The sequence below is a fragment of the Spermophilus citellus genome (genome assembly GCF_964194105.1).
Source record: "Spermophilus citellus genome assembly, chromosome: 9".
In the NCBI taxonomy this organism is placed as follows: Eukaryota; Metazoa; Chordata; class Mammalia; order Rodentia; family Sciuridae; genus Spermophilus; species Spermophilus citellus.
Window position 1 is genome coordinate 24,281,953 of NC_138191.1, and position 20,574 is coordinate 24,302,526.

The following is a 20,574-nucleotide window of genomic DNA, read 5'->3' on the forward strand; positions in this document are numbered from 1 at the left end:
GTTGGCCATGGCAGTCAACATACATAAAATAATAATGTCTGTTTCACTCTATTATCCTTCCTGTTTCCATCTCCCCTCCCCTCCCTTCACTTCCCTCTATCTAATCAAAGATAACTCAATTCTTCTCTAGTGCTTCCCCCTTCGTGAATTAACTTCCACATATCAGAGATAACATTCAGCTTTTGGTTTGATGAGCTACGTCCATTCACAGTAGCTGAACTATGGAACTACTCTAGGTATCCTTCAATAGATGAGTGTATAAAGAAAATGTGGTATATATTCAATGGACTATTACTCAGCTTTAAAGAATGAAATCATTGCATTTGCCGTACCTGTAAATGGATAATAAATAAATGGGGAATATCATGGGAAGCAAAATAAGCCCATCAAAAATAACTCCATTTGTAAATAATCAAAATAAACATTCAAATTGGCTACTTAGTCTCCTAAATTTGAGAAGTGCCAGTTTTTTTCCAGGGATTGCCTACACTAGATAAAACTGGATTTGGGGAACTACCCCTCCCACATCATTTCGGAGCCAATTTAACTATAATTTCTACCCTTTAAACAGAGACCGAAGCCATTTCAGATTAACTTCAGTATTCCAGAAACTTCTGAAAAGCGTTTCTCTGGAGATTGAAACAAAGGTGTCAAAAAATGTTTTTATAAGGAATAATATTTTTCGAGACATAACAAATCGTTTATATGGCAATAAATGGCAGTTTTGACTGAGACATGAAAGTGTAAGTAGAAGAAGGGGTTAAATAAGTCTAGAGGAAAAAGCTCAAGAAGTGGGGGGAGACTTTCAGGGAACCAGTAACAAGACTTCTTTAGGAAGACATCTAAAATTTTTTCACACCACTAGTGTATGATGACTCCAAAAGGCCTGCCTTAGTCTTTTCAAACAAGGGCAAGGCATGAAAACTTAGACTAGAAGCAAAACGACAAAAAATTTACGATTGACCCCGGAAATATTTTATTTTGCGTAGACGTCCGGAGAATTTTCTTTTGCGATTTGTTCCTTGATCCGGAAGAAGAGATGGCAAACTTCACTCGCGATTGGGTCGCATTGTAAGGGCGGAGCCTTAGCGAGCCACTCGCCTTAGTAACCGGACATGACGATGCCGGATGCCCCGGGCCTGAGCTTTGCTCTGGCAACCGGCTTCGGTGGGCGGGGCGGCAGAGCCAAATGGACGCCGCCGTCTTCACCGATCAGGCCCTTGTTGGGGGCGGTATCATTAAGGCCACACCTCTCCGGCTTTGAGGGCTGCGGAGCGATGACGTAGATTCGGAGGCGGAGACTTACGCTGAATCTCCGAGAGGGTTTGGGAGGGTGCAGACGCCGCGCGCAGCCTTCCGGTTTGTGGGTGGCTGCGCCACCTCCCTCGGAAGCTTGGGGATACGCCCTCTTGAGAGCCTGGGGTCTCCCTCTGTTCCGCGCGAACCCCTCACAATTGCTGCGGGGCAACTGAAGCCCAATATTCTCTCGTTCTGACTTTCGCTTCCTTGAGAACCTCAGCCCCACATTTCCCACTTTGCTGGATGATCTGTCCCTTCCCCACCCTCTAAAATGTCCAATAATCTACAGAGGGTCTTCCTGAAACCCGCAGAGGAAAATTCAGGCAACGCCTCACATTGGTAAGTACCGGTTTCGAACCCTCCACGCGTCCGCCCCTGGCCCGGTCTCTAGGCAGGCTGTCGAGGGGGCCGTCGTTTCCCGACGCTGCGCAGTGTACCGGAGTCAGACCCTGCCGAGTGCGCCGCTCCAGCGGAAAGCGCTCGTCGCCGGCGCTCCAGCGAGCGTCTCCCTCCCGGGAACGTAAAGGCTCTCCGGAGCCTGACGCACGCAGCCCTGCGCGGGCTCCGCAGGATTCCAGCGGCTCGAGTTTCATAGGCGCACTGAGTAGATCTCCACGGGCGAGGAGAGGAGAATCAACATGGCCGACGCACTGTGTGACCAAACCCTTCTAGAAGATTCTCAGGCGCAGGCAGAAAAACACGCTGTGGGCGTGGATTAGCAAGTGCAGCCTTGGGGGCGCTGGACCTTCAGCTAGAATAGGCGCCTTTTCAGAGTGAGAAAGACAGGATATAAAATTGAAGAAAACTTGTGCTAGGACAAGGAAATAGAATATTTTAATTTTCAGATAATAGCTTTATGTATAGAGGAAAGTAAAGAAATTCTCGTGTGAATCCAGTACTTATGAGATTGTGACATCATTGAATGTCTATATAGAGAGCACAATAGTTGACTGGAGGGGCGTTCAGTACGTGTATATGCGTTAGTTTTTTTAGAAAGACATTCTTGTAAACTTTGGGACATTTATTATCAGTAATTCTGTATTTTTAAAGAATTTGTTGTTCAAGATTAAATGGGAACAACAAAATATTAACAAGAGGGATATATACCATAGTCAGTGTATTTTAGGTGCGAGAATAATATTAATAGGTCTCCAGACTGATTACAAAGAACGACATTAGATGCAAAACTCATAAAAGGGAATTTGTGTTTGAAGAAAATCAGGCCATCTGATGTTAATCCCAGCTTTATGGGTTGGTATTTATGAATTCCAGGGCTTCAGTTTCCAGTTTGTAAATAATAGCATCTAGAGATATTTTAAGATTTAAAAGAAAAAAAAAAATATATATATATATATATATATATATGATAGTGTTAAGAAAAGAGTAAGGCACTATTAAAATATTAGCTGTTTTTGATATGTGAATAACCCAGGACATAGGATTATTACCTGGTTTAAAGGTAATTCTTTAAAATTATGCATAGTATTATAAAAGGAAACGGTTATTAATAAGTACTAAGCTAGAACAATATTAAAGAACTACTTGGAAAGAACCGTTGTATTGAACATCATAAAGAGAGTCAGCTTTTGTGTATATACAGTTCTTATTTCGTGGAAGTTTGAGGGAAGGTGCAGAGATAACGCTCTGTATGTAAATGCAATAGTAGAATTGTTTTCTAATGATTGTTTAATTTTTCTTACCTTGTTTTAGTATTTAGGTATTTGGTAGCTCTGACTTAGCATAATTTGTAGACAGTTCATTTTAAAATTGCATTAATTTTCAAAATCAGGAATAAGATTTGAGATATTTTAAAGGTTATTTATTGTGTACTTGAATTTTTTTAATCCAGTTTCTAATCCTTTTGGTTAATTTTTTTTGACTTTTAAAAAATCATTGTCAGTTAAATTGTTTTGGTTACATTCATAAATCACTTCAAGTTGTTAACTCATTGGTTTATGCATTGTCGTTTCTTCATATTTACATGCATTTATTTCTTTAAATCGTTGAGGTTTTTACGTCACATATTTTGAACATTCACCCAATAGTTTTCTGAAGCTATTTAGCACTTTAGTTATCAGTTGCATATTTGATTCTATTCTGTTTTGTAAGTAATAGCATGCATATATCCAAATATAATTCTGTAAGTAATGATTAATGGCATCTATTTTAGTTTAATGGAAGTTTAGTTATTTTTATGATAATAATTTTGATGGTACTAAATCATTTGTTCATAAAATGATTGATTTTCTTAATTTCTGTAGTTTGAATTTTTCCTGAGTTATTGCTCTTTTCCTTTTTAGGAAAATTCAGTAACGTGGTATGGAATGTTTATTGTAATTCATCCAGATTTAAAATGTAAAACCCAAATTTAATCTTACAAGTCCAAAGGGAAAATCTGGAAAATATTTGTGATAGTACCTATGTAGGTTTGCACTGAGTACCTACTATGTGCTAAATTGGGAGACTGAAGAATGGGCTATCAGCCATTGCCATGAAAAACCTTATAGTCTAATGAGAGGGTTGAGGAGAAGCAGATGTATAAATTTTATGATAGTGTTATTCATGAGGTGCTGTCAGGGCACAGAGCGAGGAAGTTATAGGAAAGGTTTCAGAAGCAACCAAGTTAGGAAACATAAGTGTCAACCATCCAGTTAAAGACAGATACAGGATATGCCCAGAGAAAATTTGGTAAATAACCAATATGGTTAGTTTCTAACAATTTAGAATTTGCTTGATTTTTTTGTATTATGAACAGGATAAGTAGAGCACTCTTAAGAGTTGGCTTGCCCTGCTGAAGAGGTTATTTTTCATCTGTTGGAGATTGTTTAGAAGATTTTAGGAGAAGATTGACATGCTTAAGTGTATATTTTAGATAACTGATGTCAGTATAGATTTGAAAGTAAGATAGGTCTTTTCAGAGATCCTGAGGGTACCTGAACTAGAATGGTGTATAGGAGGCATTGGATTTAAAGTACTAGTATGGAAAATAAGCAGACCTTGTTATTGATTGCCATGAAGAAAGTGAAATCAATGATAGTATGAGTTTTCTGGGTGTATATTGGTAAATTAACTGAGATGAAGAATACCCAAAGCAATCAGAAGGATATTTGAATCTGAAACCCCAGGATGAAAGCTGAAAATAGAAAATTAGGAGTCATAAGTTTAGAGGTATTATAACATAAACCTATGATTATACATTCCCCAGCAATAGGAATTAGTTATGTGATTGGCAGTTAGCGTCTGTCCTCCCTTAACCCTTTGTTTTCCAGCTATAATTAGTGTCCTCAACAGGGGTCTTGCTTTGGTTAGAAAGATAATGTTTCACTTTCAGTTTGGTGTACATTTGAATGTACAAGCTTCATTTTTACTTTTGAAATTTATATGAGCATGTGAGATGGGGGAGGGAGAGAGGGAGAGATAAACTGTATGTACATGCTAACAAATCTGTCATTAATCTGTCGCTTGATACATTTGAATTTTTGGGCTCTGTTTTGGTGGAGTTATGCTAAATACAGAAAGTGAATAGGATTGTTCAAGAAGAGCATGTATTCTGCAAAAGTTTACACTATTTCTAACCACCTTGCTTTTTCAACTATGAAGTGTTAATGACACTACCCACCTAGTTGGGCAAGTAGAAGTACAATTAATGACAACTATTATAATACATTTAATATGTGACATGTGTTATTATATATAACAAGTACTTACATATATTATGTATGTACTTAATGTTGCATAATAGATAGAAAGATAGAAAAGGAACTCCTAGCAGTTGAAATGATGTATTTTATGGGAATATTTCAAAATTTTTTTCATCCTATTTGAATATGCATCTCATTCCAGTATTAGAATACTCAAAAAGTGTCCAAAGTTATATAATAATGTCAGTATGTTTAATAGGCTTTTTTTTTCTTTTGGAGATGGAGTCGCACTAAGTTGCTCAGGATGGTCTTGAACTTGGCTCAAGTGATCCTCCCATCTCAGCTTCCCAAATACCTGGGATAGGTGTGCACCACAGTGCCCTGCTTAATAGGCCTTTTGGTTAGTTTTTATAATGTTTTCAAAAGACTTTATTTTTGGAGACCAATTGCAAAATTTAATGGAAGACTATATCTATCATGCTCCATGGCAGTTATAACATTATAGCTATCCTTATTTTCTCCATATAACAGATGAATAAATAGAGATTTGAAGAGAACATGTAAATTTCTTTTTAAGTGACCAAGCCAGAACACAGGAAGTAGATTCTGATTCTGGTTTTAGTTCAGTCATCCAGCAGAATATGATCTTTAAGAAAATAGCATCTTTGTAGGATTTGATTAGTTAGTTAATCTTTTAAATGGAGTGTTAACTTCTAGATGTGGGGAAAAAAGAATATTGATTGAAAGAGTATGAATTTTACTATAATGTATCACTTTTTTCCTTAACTTTCTGCATTTCAGCTTAGTACTTAGAATCCATTCTATTTTATTGCCAGGAAATTAGGGATTTTTAAAATTATAGTTTGTAGGATTCAATCCAGCTAACTTTATTACTTCTAAAGTTCATTTGCTCTATTATGTGCACAGGATGTAGGTGTTAATAGAGTAAACTACCCTTGAGGAATTTATGGTCTCTGGTAGATTATGTGGATCTTTACTGATATGTAGACTTGGAAGAAGCTGCATTTTCCCTCTTTTTGTGAAGGGAGCATGTGGGGAGTTCAATAATTAGATTTCAAAATAATTTTTGCAATAAGTTTTTTAAAGCAGAAATGTAGAGGCCATCTAATGTAGTGTGTAAAGGATCAGAAATATATGTAATTTGTTGAAATACCATCTCAACTAAAACATGTTTGTTCTTACACAAATACTTATAAAGGATGTGTTCTGCTCACATGAAACTTCTAATTGTTAGGCAGATTTTGCTGATAAATGAAGTATATAATTATATGAAAGGATACTAAACAATAAAAAGCATTGAGATAGTTGAGTTGAAATGGTGACTAGAAAGAACTGCATCATTTTTCATATAATATTTTTCAAGGGTCTGCTGTGCTTGGTAGTTGAAGAACAATTGCAAGTCATTGATATGGTGTCTTACCTTAAGGAGTTCAGTGTTGCTGGGGGAAATATCATTTTGTTTTATTTTTAAAAAATAGCTAGTAGATAAAAGGCAATAAAGAAAGTATTACGTAACTTCCAGCATCAGTTCCAGCATCAGTGAAAGTGTTTCAGTGATTCCAAAGTTGAAAGAAACTGTGAGTTTGAATGACTGGCAGGTGTTTTGTGAGGCAGATGAATTTTGAGCCTATTTTAAGTTGTTGGAAAATAAAAATTAAAGAATACTTAGAATGAATAAGTTGCATGGCATACTCCAGAATAGCAAAAAGGTCTCTTCATAGAGCAAAGGTTTCATATAGAGAAGTTGTAGATGGTATTCTAAAGATTGATTGGGACTAGGTTGTAGATTTTCCTGTAAAACTGGGTGGCAGTGATTAACATTGAAACTTTGAGCACAAAGCAACAGGATGAAAACAATTTATCCTAGTATACATACTAGTCAGTAGTAATTGCAACCAGAAAAACTAGCTTAAACATCAAAGCAAAAGAAACCAGATGGAAGAGCTCTAGACAAGATGATGAGGTTTAATCTAGATGGTAAAAGTTGGAATGGTGAAAAAAGAAAAGATGGATGCAGTCTGTTAAAAAATAGAAAACTATAGACTTGGTAATTTGTTCAGTATACATTTCTGTACCTGTTTATTTTATAAGTATGAATGCAAAGTGCTACAGGGAATCTAAAGTGAATAAGAAGATAATGATACGTTAGAGATGACTTGGTGATTTATAGCCTTTATGACCTGGTGTATAGTGCTATCATATGGTTGGAAAGTAGGATAAAGTACTAGTTTTTAATAGAGATTAATTTTAACTTGTTGAATTTTAAATGATGGTATTAAAACGGAAGCATTTTATAAGACATCACAACTATGAAACTGAGATCAATATTGGGTATAGGAATAAAAGCATGTACCCCTAGGAGTCAGTATTACGAAGGAAGTAGTTGAGGGGAATATTTGAAGCCATGAAAATTGGTGTACTCTTTAAGGAAGAATGTCTAAAGAAGAAAAGCAGAGTCAAGAACTATACTTTGAAGAATAGCCATGATTGAATACTTACAATGCCGAAAAATGAATAAGGAAGGGAGGGCAAAGAAAATCAAGAGAAACAAATTGTACACACTAGAAACCACAAAAAGAATGAGACGAGTTTCAAGATGAAAGTATAATTGGCCATCAGTGTCACTTGGCAACAGACAGTACGAAAGGAATGAGGATGAAGACAGATTTAACTATGAAGACGTATTTGGTAATATTTGAGAATGAAGTTTTAATAGAATTGTAGGATAGAAAATAGACTGCAAAAAAGTGGGCTTCAAGACAACTTTCTGGAATATCAGTTCTTAATTGTGGCTCATTAAGAGTATCTACCGTCTTCCTGCCATTGAACTAGGCATCTAGCTCACAGTCTTCTTTCTAATTCTGTATGACTTCAACATCTATATGGATAATATCTTTGTTGCCTGGTTCTTTGATATGAAGATCTTTTCCCCCAGTTTTTTAATTCTCCATTCTGTCATAGCCAGTTAATTCTGTAGTCCTTGTTATCAGATGAAATTGCTGCATCTACAGAATTATTGATTCAGGCATCCTGCTTTCTAAATATCAGGTCTTATATTTCTAGCTTACTTGTTAAATACTTCCATTGTGGTTTTTTGGGTTGTTTTGTTTTATGCTGAGGATTGAGCATGCACGTGCTCTACCACTGAGCTGTACCCTAGGCTTCACTATGACTTCTTTAACTTTATATGACTTTCCAGTCCTTTTTCTTTATATTTTAACCTTGATTCTTTCATTTCCTTTGTATCTAGTTTAGATTCTGTTTTATCATTTTAATATCTCTTATCAATTTCCTTTTCAGTTTTCATTGTACCCTTCTGAAATCATCGCCATCCTATATGAATTCACAGTATGCTTTCTCTTTACTTGTATATAGTGAGAGAAAGAAAATTTCACAAGAGTACAAATTAGTAGCACTACAAATTCATAATTACTACCTGCCTCCCTCATCCATTAGTACACACCTGACAACTCTAATATTTTCTATGGTCAGCTTATTCTTTCACAAAGACTGTTCCAAATTTTTGATCCTCCTCAAATCTCTCCCTGTGTTTGCTCTTATTCCCAGTAGATGATGTCATATCCTTTTTCATGAAGAAAATAAATGCTATCAGATCAGAATTGCAGCTTTCTGACACCAAAGTTATGTACCTTACCTGCAAGTATACCTAACCTTCCTTTCAATTCCAATAGAAGAAGATATTTCTCCTGCTATAAGTTTTAATTCCTCTACTTGTCTTCTGGTTTCTATTTGATAACTCCTTATTGGTCATCTTTTTCTCTCTTAATTATTAATTTCTTTCTCTTAACTGGTTCATATGAGCATTTACATATGCCTTGGTTCATCTAACCTTAAAAAATGAATAAATAAAAAAGAAAGTTCCCTTCTTTAACTCCACTTTTCCTCTTCTAGCTTCTTGCCAGTCTTTCTTCCAGTGTGTATATATTTTTATTTCTTTAGATGTTGATGAACCTTTATTTTATTCACTTATTTATATGCAGTGATGAGTCTTGAACCCAGGGCCTTACACATTCTAGGCAAATGCTCCACCACTGAGCCACAATCCCAGCCCATCCAGTGTATATTTTTAATCCTCATTCTTTCTGGACTCTCAGAAGCTTTCCATATAATTGCCCAATTTTCTTTAAATCCTCTCTTCCTTTGGCTTCCATTGTATCAGAAGTAATGGTTTTCTTTCTGCCATTCGAAGAATAATGGGAAGCAACTAGAAATGTTGTAAGCCAGGAAGGACCAGTTTTAGTGTACTGAATGGAACTAAAAGGGAGAAGATATCTATGACCAAAGGGAAAAAGAAATTTTGAAGCTACTGGAGTACTCTTAAGTCAGAGATGATATTTCCTTATCTTAGAGTGGCAACAGTTGATTTGGAAAGAATTGAACAGGTTACGGAAATTTAAACAATGATATGGATAGGATTTCTGATGGATTAGATACAAGGGATGAGAAAACAAGATTTACGCGCTCTGACTTAGGTGCCTAAGAGATGAGATAGCAAGGAATTTTGAGTGTAATGATGGGCAGAGATAGTCTAGCCATTCAGTTTTAGGAGCCTTTAAGATTCTGAAAAAAATGTCAAGGGGAAGTAGGGGTATATATAATAAGCCTGTATCTTAAAGAAGGTACAAATATAAATGTGGGAATTGTTGACGTATAAGTGGTATTTTAGTAATCAAAGTTATTTATATAAAAGAAATGTAGGAAAAAGTACAGAGTAGGAAGAAGAGTTCTGTCCTTCAGATTGGATGAGTTAGCAAAGAAACTGAAAGCCTTGGGAAGAGAATATTTTAACAAAAGGAATAAGCATTTTTGTATTCTTTCAAATACATCCTTTATCTTACTTAATGATAATTGACTCTACATATCCACTTACACAGTAGTTTAAGAGATTACAAGTTGGTGTATCTGGGGAGCCACCAAACACTTTTCTGTATAGAACTAGGTAGTAAATATTTTAGTCTTTGAGAACCATATGATCTCTGCTGCAGCTATTCAACTCTATCATTTAGCATGAAAGCAGACATGTACAAAATACAAAATGTGACTTTGGGTAATATTAAGAACCTATTTATAGATACTGAAATTTGGATTTCGTATAATTTTCACATCATAAAATGTCCTTTTGATTTTTTTTATTCATTGAGTATATGAAAACCATATGGACTCTTACTCATGTTGCTGTAATTTAGCATAGGAGACAGTCTATAGATATGAAAACAAACACTGTTATTATATAACATCCTATGTCAAAGGGAATTAGTTGATATAATGTTATAGATTAATTATGAAGGAAAGACATGGGAAGTTAAGTTGACCAGAGAATGTATCTCTTGAGAAATATTAATTATTCTGAGACTTGAGCTCTATGATGAACTATGTCTGGGAAGAGTACTTAGGTAGAGTGATAGCATGTAAGATGGCCCTGGAGACCATGAGAGCTCAATATTTTTCAAGAACTGAAAGATAGTTTTAGTTATAAATAACTTAAGATGTCTGCATTTAAGTAATCACCAAATAATTTATTATACAGAGATTTAGTATGTATTGACTTTTCTTAAAATCTAACAATCGGCTTAGTTACAAAGAATGTGTTGATTTCCAGTCTGTTCTACCTTCATTGACAACTGTTCAGCTAAAATTGCCATAGTATTATACAGATGGGTTGATGAGACAATTGATAATTAAACCAATATAAGGACAAGAGACTATTTAGCACCAAACCTCAAATGTACTATAACAAAAATCACAAGAGGAAATGGTTCTTACATGAGAAACCCAGTTAACTCTATAGTATGAAATGTGGCATACTAGCATATCACCATGTGAGATGTCGTAAGGAAAATAAAAGTGGTTGACAACTGAACTTGTGATTCATTGTCAGTTGGAAGAAGATAGAATAGATTTGGAAGAAAAAAAGTGAGAATAAAAGAATAAACATAAGTAGAGGTGGGAATGAGAATCCTGCTAGTAAAAGTAAAGGAGAAAAGGAAAGAATTCAAGGAAATGGAGAAGGGATAATGCTGATAGTTTCAAGGAGTCTATTCTAGTGTCATATAGGGTAAAACCTTAGAAATCTCTACTGAGAAAAAATGTTAATATCTCATATCTATTGCCTAATTATGAGATATTTCTCTTTGCAAACTCAAAATAAGAAATTATTTTATTATATTTTAATAGTTTAAAATAATTTTTGCAAATATTTGTTTAAAAATAAAATGTATATACCATGTAGTATGTTGTATTTATTTACTCAAAATGTTCTTTTAAGTGTTTCAGGCTGCATGTATCAAGTAGTTCAGACGATTGGCTCGGATGGAAAAAATCTTCTGCAATTACTTCCAATTCCTAATTCTTCTGGAAATCTTATCCCACTAGTTCAATCTTCAGTCATGTCTGATGCTTTGAAAGGGAATACAGGAAAACCAGTTCAAGTTACTTTTCAGACTCAGATTTCCAGCTCTTCCACAAGTGCATCAGTTCAATTGCCCATTTTTCAGCCAGCCAGTTCTTCAAAGTATTTTCTTACAAGAACAGTAGATACAGCAGAAAAAGGTAGAGTTACTTCTGTGGGAACTGAAAATTTTACCTCATCAGTTTCTAAAGTTAAGAGTCATGGTGTGAAAATTGATGGACTCACCATGCAAACATTTGCTGTTCCTCCCTCAACACAAAATGATTCATCTTATATTGTAGTCAAAACCCCGAATCTTCCAATGACTGTGAAGTCTCCAGTTTTGCCTTCCGGGCATCATTTACAAATTCCAGCCCATGCTGAAGTGAAATCCGTACCTGCATCATCATTGCCTCCTTCAGTTCAGCAAAAGATACTTGCAGCTGCAACCACAAGTACCTCAGGAGCAGTTGAGTCCTCCCAAATACCAACAGTTATTTATGTATCTCCTGTAAATACAGTGAAAAATGTAGTTACCAAGAACTTTCAAAATATCTATCCAAAACCTGTTAAAGAAATAGCAAAGCCATTGATACTAAATACCACCCAAATTCCATCGAAAGTTGCTGCAGAGACACAATTAAAAGGTGGTCAGCATTCTCAAGCTGCTCCAGTGAAATGGATTTTTCAAGAAAATCTACGGCCTTGTACTCCATCTCTTGTTCCTGTTAAATCTTCAAATAATGTGGCTTCAAAGATTTTAAAAACTTTCGTAGATAGGAAAAGTTTGGGAAATAATACTGTAAATATGCCACCATTGAGTACCATCAGTCCTAGTGGGACACAATCCATAAGTGTGCCAATTAAAGATAATGCTTTGGTTATGTTTAATGGGAAAGTCTATCTGTTGGCTAAAAAGGGGGCAGATATTTTGCCATCACAAATTGATCATCAGAATTCTGTTTCTCCTGATATTCCACTGAGAAAAAACACATCACAGGTAGTGAGTTCAAGTCCAGTCACAGAAATATCCAGAGAGGTTGTAAATATTGTTTTGGCTAAAAGTAAATCTTTACAGATGGAGACAAAATCACTTTCAAATACCCAGCTTGCTTCCATGATTAATCTAAGTGCAGAGAAGAATAAAATGTTCGAAAAATCATCTCTTTCTACCACAAACCCACATAACATGAATCAATCCAGTAACTACCTAAAACAGAGTAAGACTTTATTCACAAAGCCAGTCTTTCCAGATGGATTTAGTACAGGACAGAATGCCCCCAGAAAAGGAAATACGATCCAGAGCATAGAGAAAATAAATTCCTCTGTTGATGCAACAACTGTTACTTCACAACAGTATGTTTTCAGAGACCAAGAATCAAAGGTAATTTTCCCATGTCAGGGTATTCTTTTTATATATCTATATAGAAATTTTTTCTTAATTCTCAGTTATGATACCTCTTTTACCCACCCCCACTCCATCATGCATATACTTAATTAAATCAAAACTCTCATCTGAGTAAATATTGTTTGAGAAGGAGTACAATTAGGCAAGTCCAAACAATATCTTGAATCATTTGGACACCAACTCTTCAAAACAAAAACAAACTAATAACAACAACAACCAAAAAAAAAAAGCAGAACAGCAAGTTTTCTTAGAAGAGTTGGGGGGAGGATTTTATGACTTCAAAGATTAGTAAAATTGTGTACATACATAAATATATATATATATAAAATAGTATGCTTTTAGTATATGAAGAAAGCAACATGTATATAGAGAACTGGGTTTTTGGGGAGGTGTGTGTGAGAGAGAGAGAGAGAAGGTATTGGAGAAATATTCAGGTTTTTTTCTTTTTAATGTGGAAAGGGTGGGATAGGACTAGTCAGTATCTTTCAGTTGTTTGTGGAAATAAGATTTTATCATTATCTTTGGTGGTGGGTTTATTTATTTATTTTTGTTAAAACAGGTTTCTTTTTTCTTTTTTTTAAGCCCTTCTCTCTGACTCCTCATGCCCACCAGTTACCCTCTGTTCTTAAGATATGAATGTTTGTGTGCTTATTATATACTTATGTACCTACCTTTTCCTTGTTTTACTTAGAGGTCTGCTTTATAATGTCAGTATTTTTCCTCTTCAGTAATAATCCATTAAACTTTAGAGATGTAAGGAAGTGAATTCTGATAATTACACAATTGATTAAAGACATAATGTTTCAGAAGACTAATTTCTAAATAATGTTACTTTTTTTTAAAAGTTGTTATTGGCCTCTATTCTCATTTCAGTTGTTTGAGAATGGACTGTTACCTTTCTAGTGCAACAAGCTAAAGGTAGAAATTGTAGGGGAATTATTTTAGATTTTATTTAAATTCAGTATTTTGAGTGTGGGTGGTAAGGTAAAGGTAATGCAAATCCTTAAAAGCATGATATCTTTTTTATGAAAGATTAAATAATCTCTTAGTTACTAGTCTGATAAATTGAGTAATTAGTAGTATTGTTTGTGTTTTCTTAATTCCAGATACAGAATGAGATGGCATCAACGTTAGGAAAAGTCTCTCAAGCAAGAAATGACAAGAAAGTCTCTCAAGGAAATAGTGTTAAGGCATCATGTCTGAAGAGCGATGCTGAATTTAAAAAGATATTTGGTCTCACTAAAGATTTGCGAGTGTGCCTTATTCGAATTCCTGATCATTTGCACTCTGGAAAAAGTTTTGATTCCTTTAGCAGTGTGATGAAGAGTAGTACTAACACAGAGACAGAGTTTGTGGTGAAGGAACAAGAGAGAAAACAGGTAATAGGTCTTAAAGTGTCCCTTGTAAATACTACAAAAATATATGAATATATTAGTTTTTTTAAATTTGGTTTTTAGTTTTGTGCACTGGTATGAATGGTGATTGTTATCAAATTTGCAAGTATGTATTATACCAAAACAATGTTTAAAAGAAACATGCACAGATAAAAACCTATCCCCAGTTAAGACATTGTTTTAAGTGTTTTTATTCACCTATTATCTTTTTTTCCCATTGTAATACAAGAATAGACCATAACATTTCAACTGATTATCCAAATGTGGAAAATATAAGCATGCAGATGTTCATTGCAATTTTACTATTAATACATTGTAAGCAACCTAAGTGGTCAGTAATAATGAAAAGATATGTCCCTGTAACTTTATCTATTGTCATTCTGGTTATGACTATATCATCATCTATCATCTAGTATTCTGAACCTCAACCCTGCCCAATGAAAAGCTTCCTTCCACATGTATCTTCTGTGCAAAGGAAAAAAAAAAAATTAAATCAGCTATTTCTCAGGTGCTTCACAAGTGCTATTGTATTTTGCTGGTATGTCCATAGAGCTCTTAATACATGAACAGGAATGGTGTGAATTAAGCAGTTTATTCTCAGTGACTTTGATTACATACAGTGCTATTTGTTTTGATACCACACAGTAGGATCCCGGTCTTTTTTGCTATTGTTGGCCCAAGTAAATTTCATTGAATTGAGTTTACTTGCTAAATATTTGTGTTTGCAAATTTTGTTAAATTTGAGAGCACATTATATATATGACAATAACTTTTTTTCATGATCTTACTCAACATTGCAACAGGGTTTTAACAAGAAAAGAAAAGCAAAAAACATGAAGAAGATGGATCACACAAAGAAGAGAAAAACTGAGAGTACCTGCAACACAGTCATAAATGGGGTAACTATTGTCACCAGTTCCCAACCCCTATGCAGTGTTTTACCGACTTCAGACGTATCAAAAAATAACATTCCCACAAGCTGCAGCAAAACCAGAGAAGAAAAGATAACTGAAGTAGAACACTATTCCCACAAGAAGGAGGAGAAAGGTGCATTGAGTTCATATGCAGCTTTTGAACAAAGTAATTTCTTTAGTAAAAAATATACTGAAGATATTTTCCCAGTGACACCACCAGAATTAGAAGAAACTGTCCGAGATGAAAAAATAAGAAGACTTAAACAAGTGCTAAGAGAGAAAGAAGCAGCTCTTGAAGAAATGCGTAAGAAGATGCAACAAAAATAATAAAAATGTTATGTATTGAAAGACTTTAATATGAAATAACTGTGTTTTTTAAATAGACTTTTGTATTAGTATATTATTCCACCCTTATCTACCAGAATGCTTTTCAAATGGAAGGTTCGAAAGTGGAGATAGTACTGAACCCTGTATACAAGTACTGTAATACTGTTGACAGTCACTCCGATAACAGTTACATAAGTGAATAATGGTCAAGTAGCAGATATAGAGTGGATACCTTGGACAAAGGGATGATTCATGTCTTGAGCCAGGGGAGTGTAAGATTTCATCACACTACTCAAAATGACAGAATTTTAAAAAAAGTTATAATAAATTATTTCTTTCTGGAATGTTCTGCTTTAGTATTTCTGGATAGCAGTTGATGGTGGATAACTGAAATCACAGAAAGCAAAACTGCAGATAAACAGCGGGACTATTGTTAAAATATAGATGTATTCTGAAAATGAAACCTGTTCATATTCTTTGACAATGAAACCTGTTTTTTCATCAGTTTATTATAGAATTTAAGAAATACAGAAGAGGGTGATTCATGTATGACTTGTGAATAATATACATGAGGTGTCTGAAACATTTTCTTAGATACCTTTTTCTGGAAGGAAAAAATTTATATTTTTCTATTATTTTAACTGAAAACTTCCCAAGTTTGAATATTTGTATATAAGGTTTTTGTTATTGTTGTATCTTTAGCTAAATTGCTCAGGTGTTATATTAAAATTTTACAGTCCAAGAGAGGAAATTAGCAGTAAACTTAAATTTACCTTTGACTTTAAAAGTACTCTCTTGGTCTCTTTACCCGTAAAATAATGATAACTTCTACCTACCATTGTTGATTTTTAAAATTTCATTAAAAATGTAGTATAGCAGCATCATTTAAGTATTTAACCATTTTTCAAGAGGGAAGGACACCTGTTTTGTAATTTGTCAGTTATTTTATATAATCCAAAATAATATTTGGAATTCAGGCTATTTGATATATTTTTGGCTTAAAGTGATGTATCTTTAGACAGCAGAACCCCCTCTCCCTTTATTCCTTTGGTAATATGTACATATATTATATAGATGGTGTAAAAAGTATCAATACTTTTTACACAGTGAAATGTAGTTTTTCTTAATAGAGGAATACATTTTTATTTCTTTTTTTTTTAATTTTGGAGAGTTTGAACGTAGTGTGGGGATAGAGATTAAGAAGAGAGAAGAATTAGAAAATGATTAGCAAATATGGGGGGATAAGATTTTTTAAAATGTGTCCTGGCAACAACAGAGAAAATACTAAATCAAAAAATACTGAATAGGATTGAAATAAGTACATCAACTAGACTCTGCTGCCTTTTTATTTTTGCAAATAGCTTTATTGAGATATATTTCACATAGCACTAAATTCTCCCTTTTTAAAGTGGTTTTTATTCTATTCAGAGGTGTGCAACCATCAATACACTTTGAACACAACAGGAACAAGTCCTATACCATAGCCATCACCCCATTCATTATCCTTTCATGTCTAAGTACCACTGTTTCTGTAAAACTGTCTGTTGCAAACATTTCATCTGCATGGAGTCATACAATATATTTTAGTTTAGTTTAGTTTTGTTTTTACTTGGCCTAATATTTTCAAGGTTCATCCATGTGGTAGGATGCAACAGCACTTCATTAATTTTTGCTGAATAATATTTTCTTGTATGAATATATAGTCATCCCTCAATATCTGTGACAGATTGGTTCCAGAATCCTTCCCAGGGATATCAGAATCTTTGAATAATTAAGTTCTTTTATAATATGGCATAGCATTTGCTAATAGGCTACTTATTTCCTCCTGTATATTTAAAAATGATTTCTATATTACTTGTAATGCCTAGTACAATGTAAATTCTGTGTAGATAATTGTCCTTATTGTTTAGGAAATATTGAAAAAAATAAAGTCTGTATGTGTTCAGTACAGACAAAAAAAATCCAAATTTTTGATGCATGGTTTGTTGTGGAACCTGCAGACAAAGAGGGCCAATTGTATCACACTTTGTTTTTCCATTCATCTGTTATGGATATTTGGATTATTTCCACTTTGGTCTACTAAAAATGTTGCTATGAATGTTTGTGTGCAAATTTTTGTATGAACATATTTTCAATTACTTTGAGTATGTACCTAGGCATGTAATTGCTGGGTTATACAGTAACTCTGTGTTTAACATTATGTGGAACTGCTGAACAGTTCCATTCAGTTTTGCTCCCTCTACTTAAATAGATCTTGTCAAGGTCCTCAGTGATTTCCATGTTATTTAATCCTAAGGTCACCTGTCAGTCTTCTTAATAATTTCATTAAATCATTAATGACTTTGATAAATATTTAAAACATTTATTACAGAGTAATGCATGTTCGTTGTGGAAAAAATTAGAAAATATAGCAAGCTAAAAATCAAATCTTCACAGTCCCATCATTGAGCATTCATCACTAAAGTTATACATTCACCTTAATGTATATCTTTTCCAATCTTCTCTGTGTATGTATGTTTTTTACCAAAATAAGGTTTTTATTTTTTTATCCTGATTTTAAAGTTAACAGTTTTCAGCCTTTCAATAAACTTTTATTTCTTTCAATATTCACACCACATTCACCTATTTGACCGCAGGATATCATTTTCAACTGTTTTTTCCAAAGCAGAATCAAAGTTAGGACTATGTGTTTTATTTAGCCGTTGTATCAATTTCTTTTTATGATATTGATTTGTTGCAAAGAACAACCAAGTGTCCTGTTTCCTTTTACCTTGATATACATTGATTTCACTTCCAGTAGATCACACTTCTGTGTCAGTGTGTGGCTCATTTTCAGTCTTCTTTCTGGTTCCTTCTCCCCGATTTCTTAATATTTAAGTGCTCTAGGTTTCATTCCTTTGGTTTGCTTCTCTGCTTTTGCTCACTTTCTCATCCAGTTTGTGGCTTTAAACACTAAATGTTAACAAGCAACAGATTTTCTTTACTTTTAAATCTCTGTCTTGGATCCAGACTTTTATAGCCAAATGCTTATTTAAATCTCTATTAGATATCTAAATAAACACCTCAGACTTTTGGCCAAAATAGGACTTGTGTTCTTTCCCCAAACCAACTTCACCCACAATTTTTTCCATTTTAGCTGATGACAATATCCTATCTGTTTCTAAAGCCAAAAAACTTGTCATTCTTTACTTCTTTCTCACACCCTGCCTTTACTTCAAATTCGTTTGGTTTTGCTTTCAAAATACTTCAAATCTGACCACTTTTCATCTTCCATGCGCTAGGCCCTGGAGTGGATTATTATTAGTAGCCTCTTAAGCCCTCTCCCTCCTTTCTGCCCCTACAGCCTTGTCTCAGTACAACAACCAGTGATCCTTTTGAAACAAGTCATTCTTTATTACATGTCAGTGACTCCTATCACATGGAGTAAAAGTGATGAGGGCTAGAGATCCAACAGGAGCAAATTGAATTAAAGTACAGCTCTTTGAACATCCTTTCTACGCAATTGCAGTCTCATGTCCTGTTTTTGTCTAGGTAGAGAAGTCAACTTTTCCTTAAAAATTATGAACTGAGATTTGAAAGGAAACAGGATTTAAATTATTGAAGGGATAAGAAGTAGATATGGAAGAACTTTCCCATCAAAGGGAGACAGTGAACCAAAAGGTAGGAGAGAGTATGGCCTATGTGAAGAGTAAAAGAATACCAGTATAGCTGAAAGCTGAGTGAAATATTGTTGTGAAAACTGGAAGGACAAATTTAATTCCCAAAGAGTAGCTTGAGCCAATTGATCTTAGTTCCTTTGAAAACAATTTGGTTTTACTACCCAGATAATTATAGTATTTTCTCTTTATAATTTAAGTACTTTGTTACATTATTTTTCTGCTCAGCTATTTATAGAACACTTAGCTTCCCACAGTTCCAAACTTTCACTGAATTCCTTCCTCAACACTGAATCTTTTCATAGGCCTTTCTTCAGAAGTTTCAAGATAGAAGTTTCTATCTTGTTGCTTCAGATGCACTTATAGACTCTTCTTTGGGAAAAGGCATTGACCATTTCTCAAGTGCCATCTCAATTTTTTCTAATTCTTAATTGTCAAAAACAATATCAACTCATTCTATTTTTATGACGTTCTGTTTTTAATTTCCTCCATTGCTAACTTTGTTCCTGTACTGTATTTAGTTTCATTGTATTATTATTTGTGTACATTTATGGGGCTTATTTTTCCTTCTGATTTGTCTAAGCCAAAGGCTCCCAGGCTTTCTTGATTTAGGGCGCTTTTAGTGTCTCAGACGTTTATTTATGGTACCAGTAGGTCAAAATAACTCAAGTGTTTTGGATTTTTTTCTATTATTGCATAACATATTAACAACTTGGCAGCTTAAAACAACATTATTTCTCAGTTCTATAGGTCAGAAGTCCAAGTGGGCTTGGTTGGGTTCTCTGTACAAAGTTTCACAAAACCAAAATTAAGGTGTCAACCAGGATAGCTTTTTATCTAGAGGCTCTGGAAAAGAATACTTTCAGTCTCATTCTGATTTTTGATGGAATATAGTTCCCTATGGTTATGGGACTGAAGTTCTAATTTTTTTTCAAGTACTGGTGGGGGAACACTTAAACTCTTATCCTGTTACTTCCTGAACCTTCAAAGTCAGCAATGGTACATCCAATCTTTCACCCTTCAAATCTTTCTGATTAATGCCACCACCCATATAAAATGATGATTTTTAAAGGGTTTGTGTCATCACATCAGACCCACCCCAATGATCTCTTTGCTATACAATTTAACATAAAAGTGATTCATGTTCTAGGCCTCACCCACAAAGGAATCCTGGATGAGAATTATCTTAGAATTCTGTCTTCTGCATGTTCTAACATCATAGTAGCCATTTGAAGAAATAACATAGAAATTGAAGAAAAAATACTTAATCTTTAAAAACAAAACCTAAGTATTGAAATGGTATGACAGTTGGGCACTGCACAACTTAGACCTCAGATGCTACTTCTGCCCTTAATTCCTGTTACGTATTAATTGTAATAACAGTGCTTGCTTTTTGTCACAGCAGTTTCCAAAAACATCAGTCTCAATTTGATATGCCGAAGTTTTGAACTACTTAAACTAACAGCTAATACAATGTCAAATAGCTATTACCACCCTCAAAAAAT

At 34.4% G+C, this 20,574-nt stretch overlaps 1 protein-coding gene across 4 annotated transcripts; it reads left to right on the plus strand.

The window, feature by feature from the left end:
* The first annotated feature begins 597 nt into the window (after positions 1-597).
* LRIF1 (ligand dependent nuclear receptor interacting factor 1) lies at positions 598-15,487 on the plus strand. Of its 4 annotated transcripts, none has more exons than XM_081305312.1 (4): positions 598-2,072; positions 11,248-12,754; positions 13,885-14,157; positions 14,976-15,487. In XM_081305312.1, the coding sequence occupies exons 2-4, from the start codon at positions 11,261-11,263 to the stop codon at positions 15,411-15,413; spliced, it is 2,205 nt and encodes a 734-aa protein (XP_081161438.1). In that variant the 5' UTR covers positions 598-2,072; positions 11,248-11,260; the 3' UTR covers positions 15,414-15,487. The 4 variants fall into 4 exon arrangements, with proteins under 4 accessions (XP_081161438.1, XP_081161437.1, XP_081161440.1 ...); XM_081305311.1 differs by having other exon boundaries at positions 599-1,638; XM_081305314.1 differs by lacking the exon at positions 11,248-12,754 and having other exon boundaries at positions 623-2,072.
* The last annotated feature ends 5,087 nt before the right edge of the window (positions 15,488-20,574 follow it).

Bases quoted from the DNA above. Each gene is read 5' to 3' on its own strand.
- LRIF1 (XM_081305311.1), top strand. From the start codon at position 1,571: ATGTCCAATAATCTACAGAGGGTCTTCCTGAAACCCGCAGAGGAAAAT. The intron at 1,639-11,247 runs GTAAGTACCGGT...TGTTCTTTTAAG, and splicing joins TCAGGCAACGCCTCACATTG to TGTTTCAGGCTGCATGTATC. The intron at 12,755-13,884 runs GTAATTTTCCCA...TCTTAATTCCAG, and splicing joins TCAGAGACCAAGAATCAAAG to ATACAGAATGAGATGGCATC.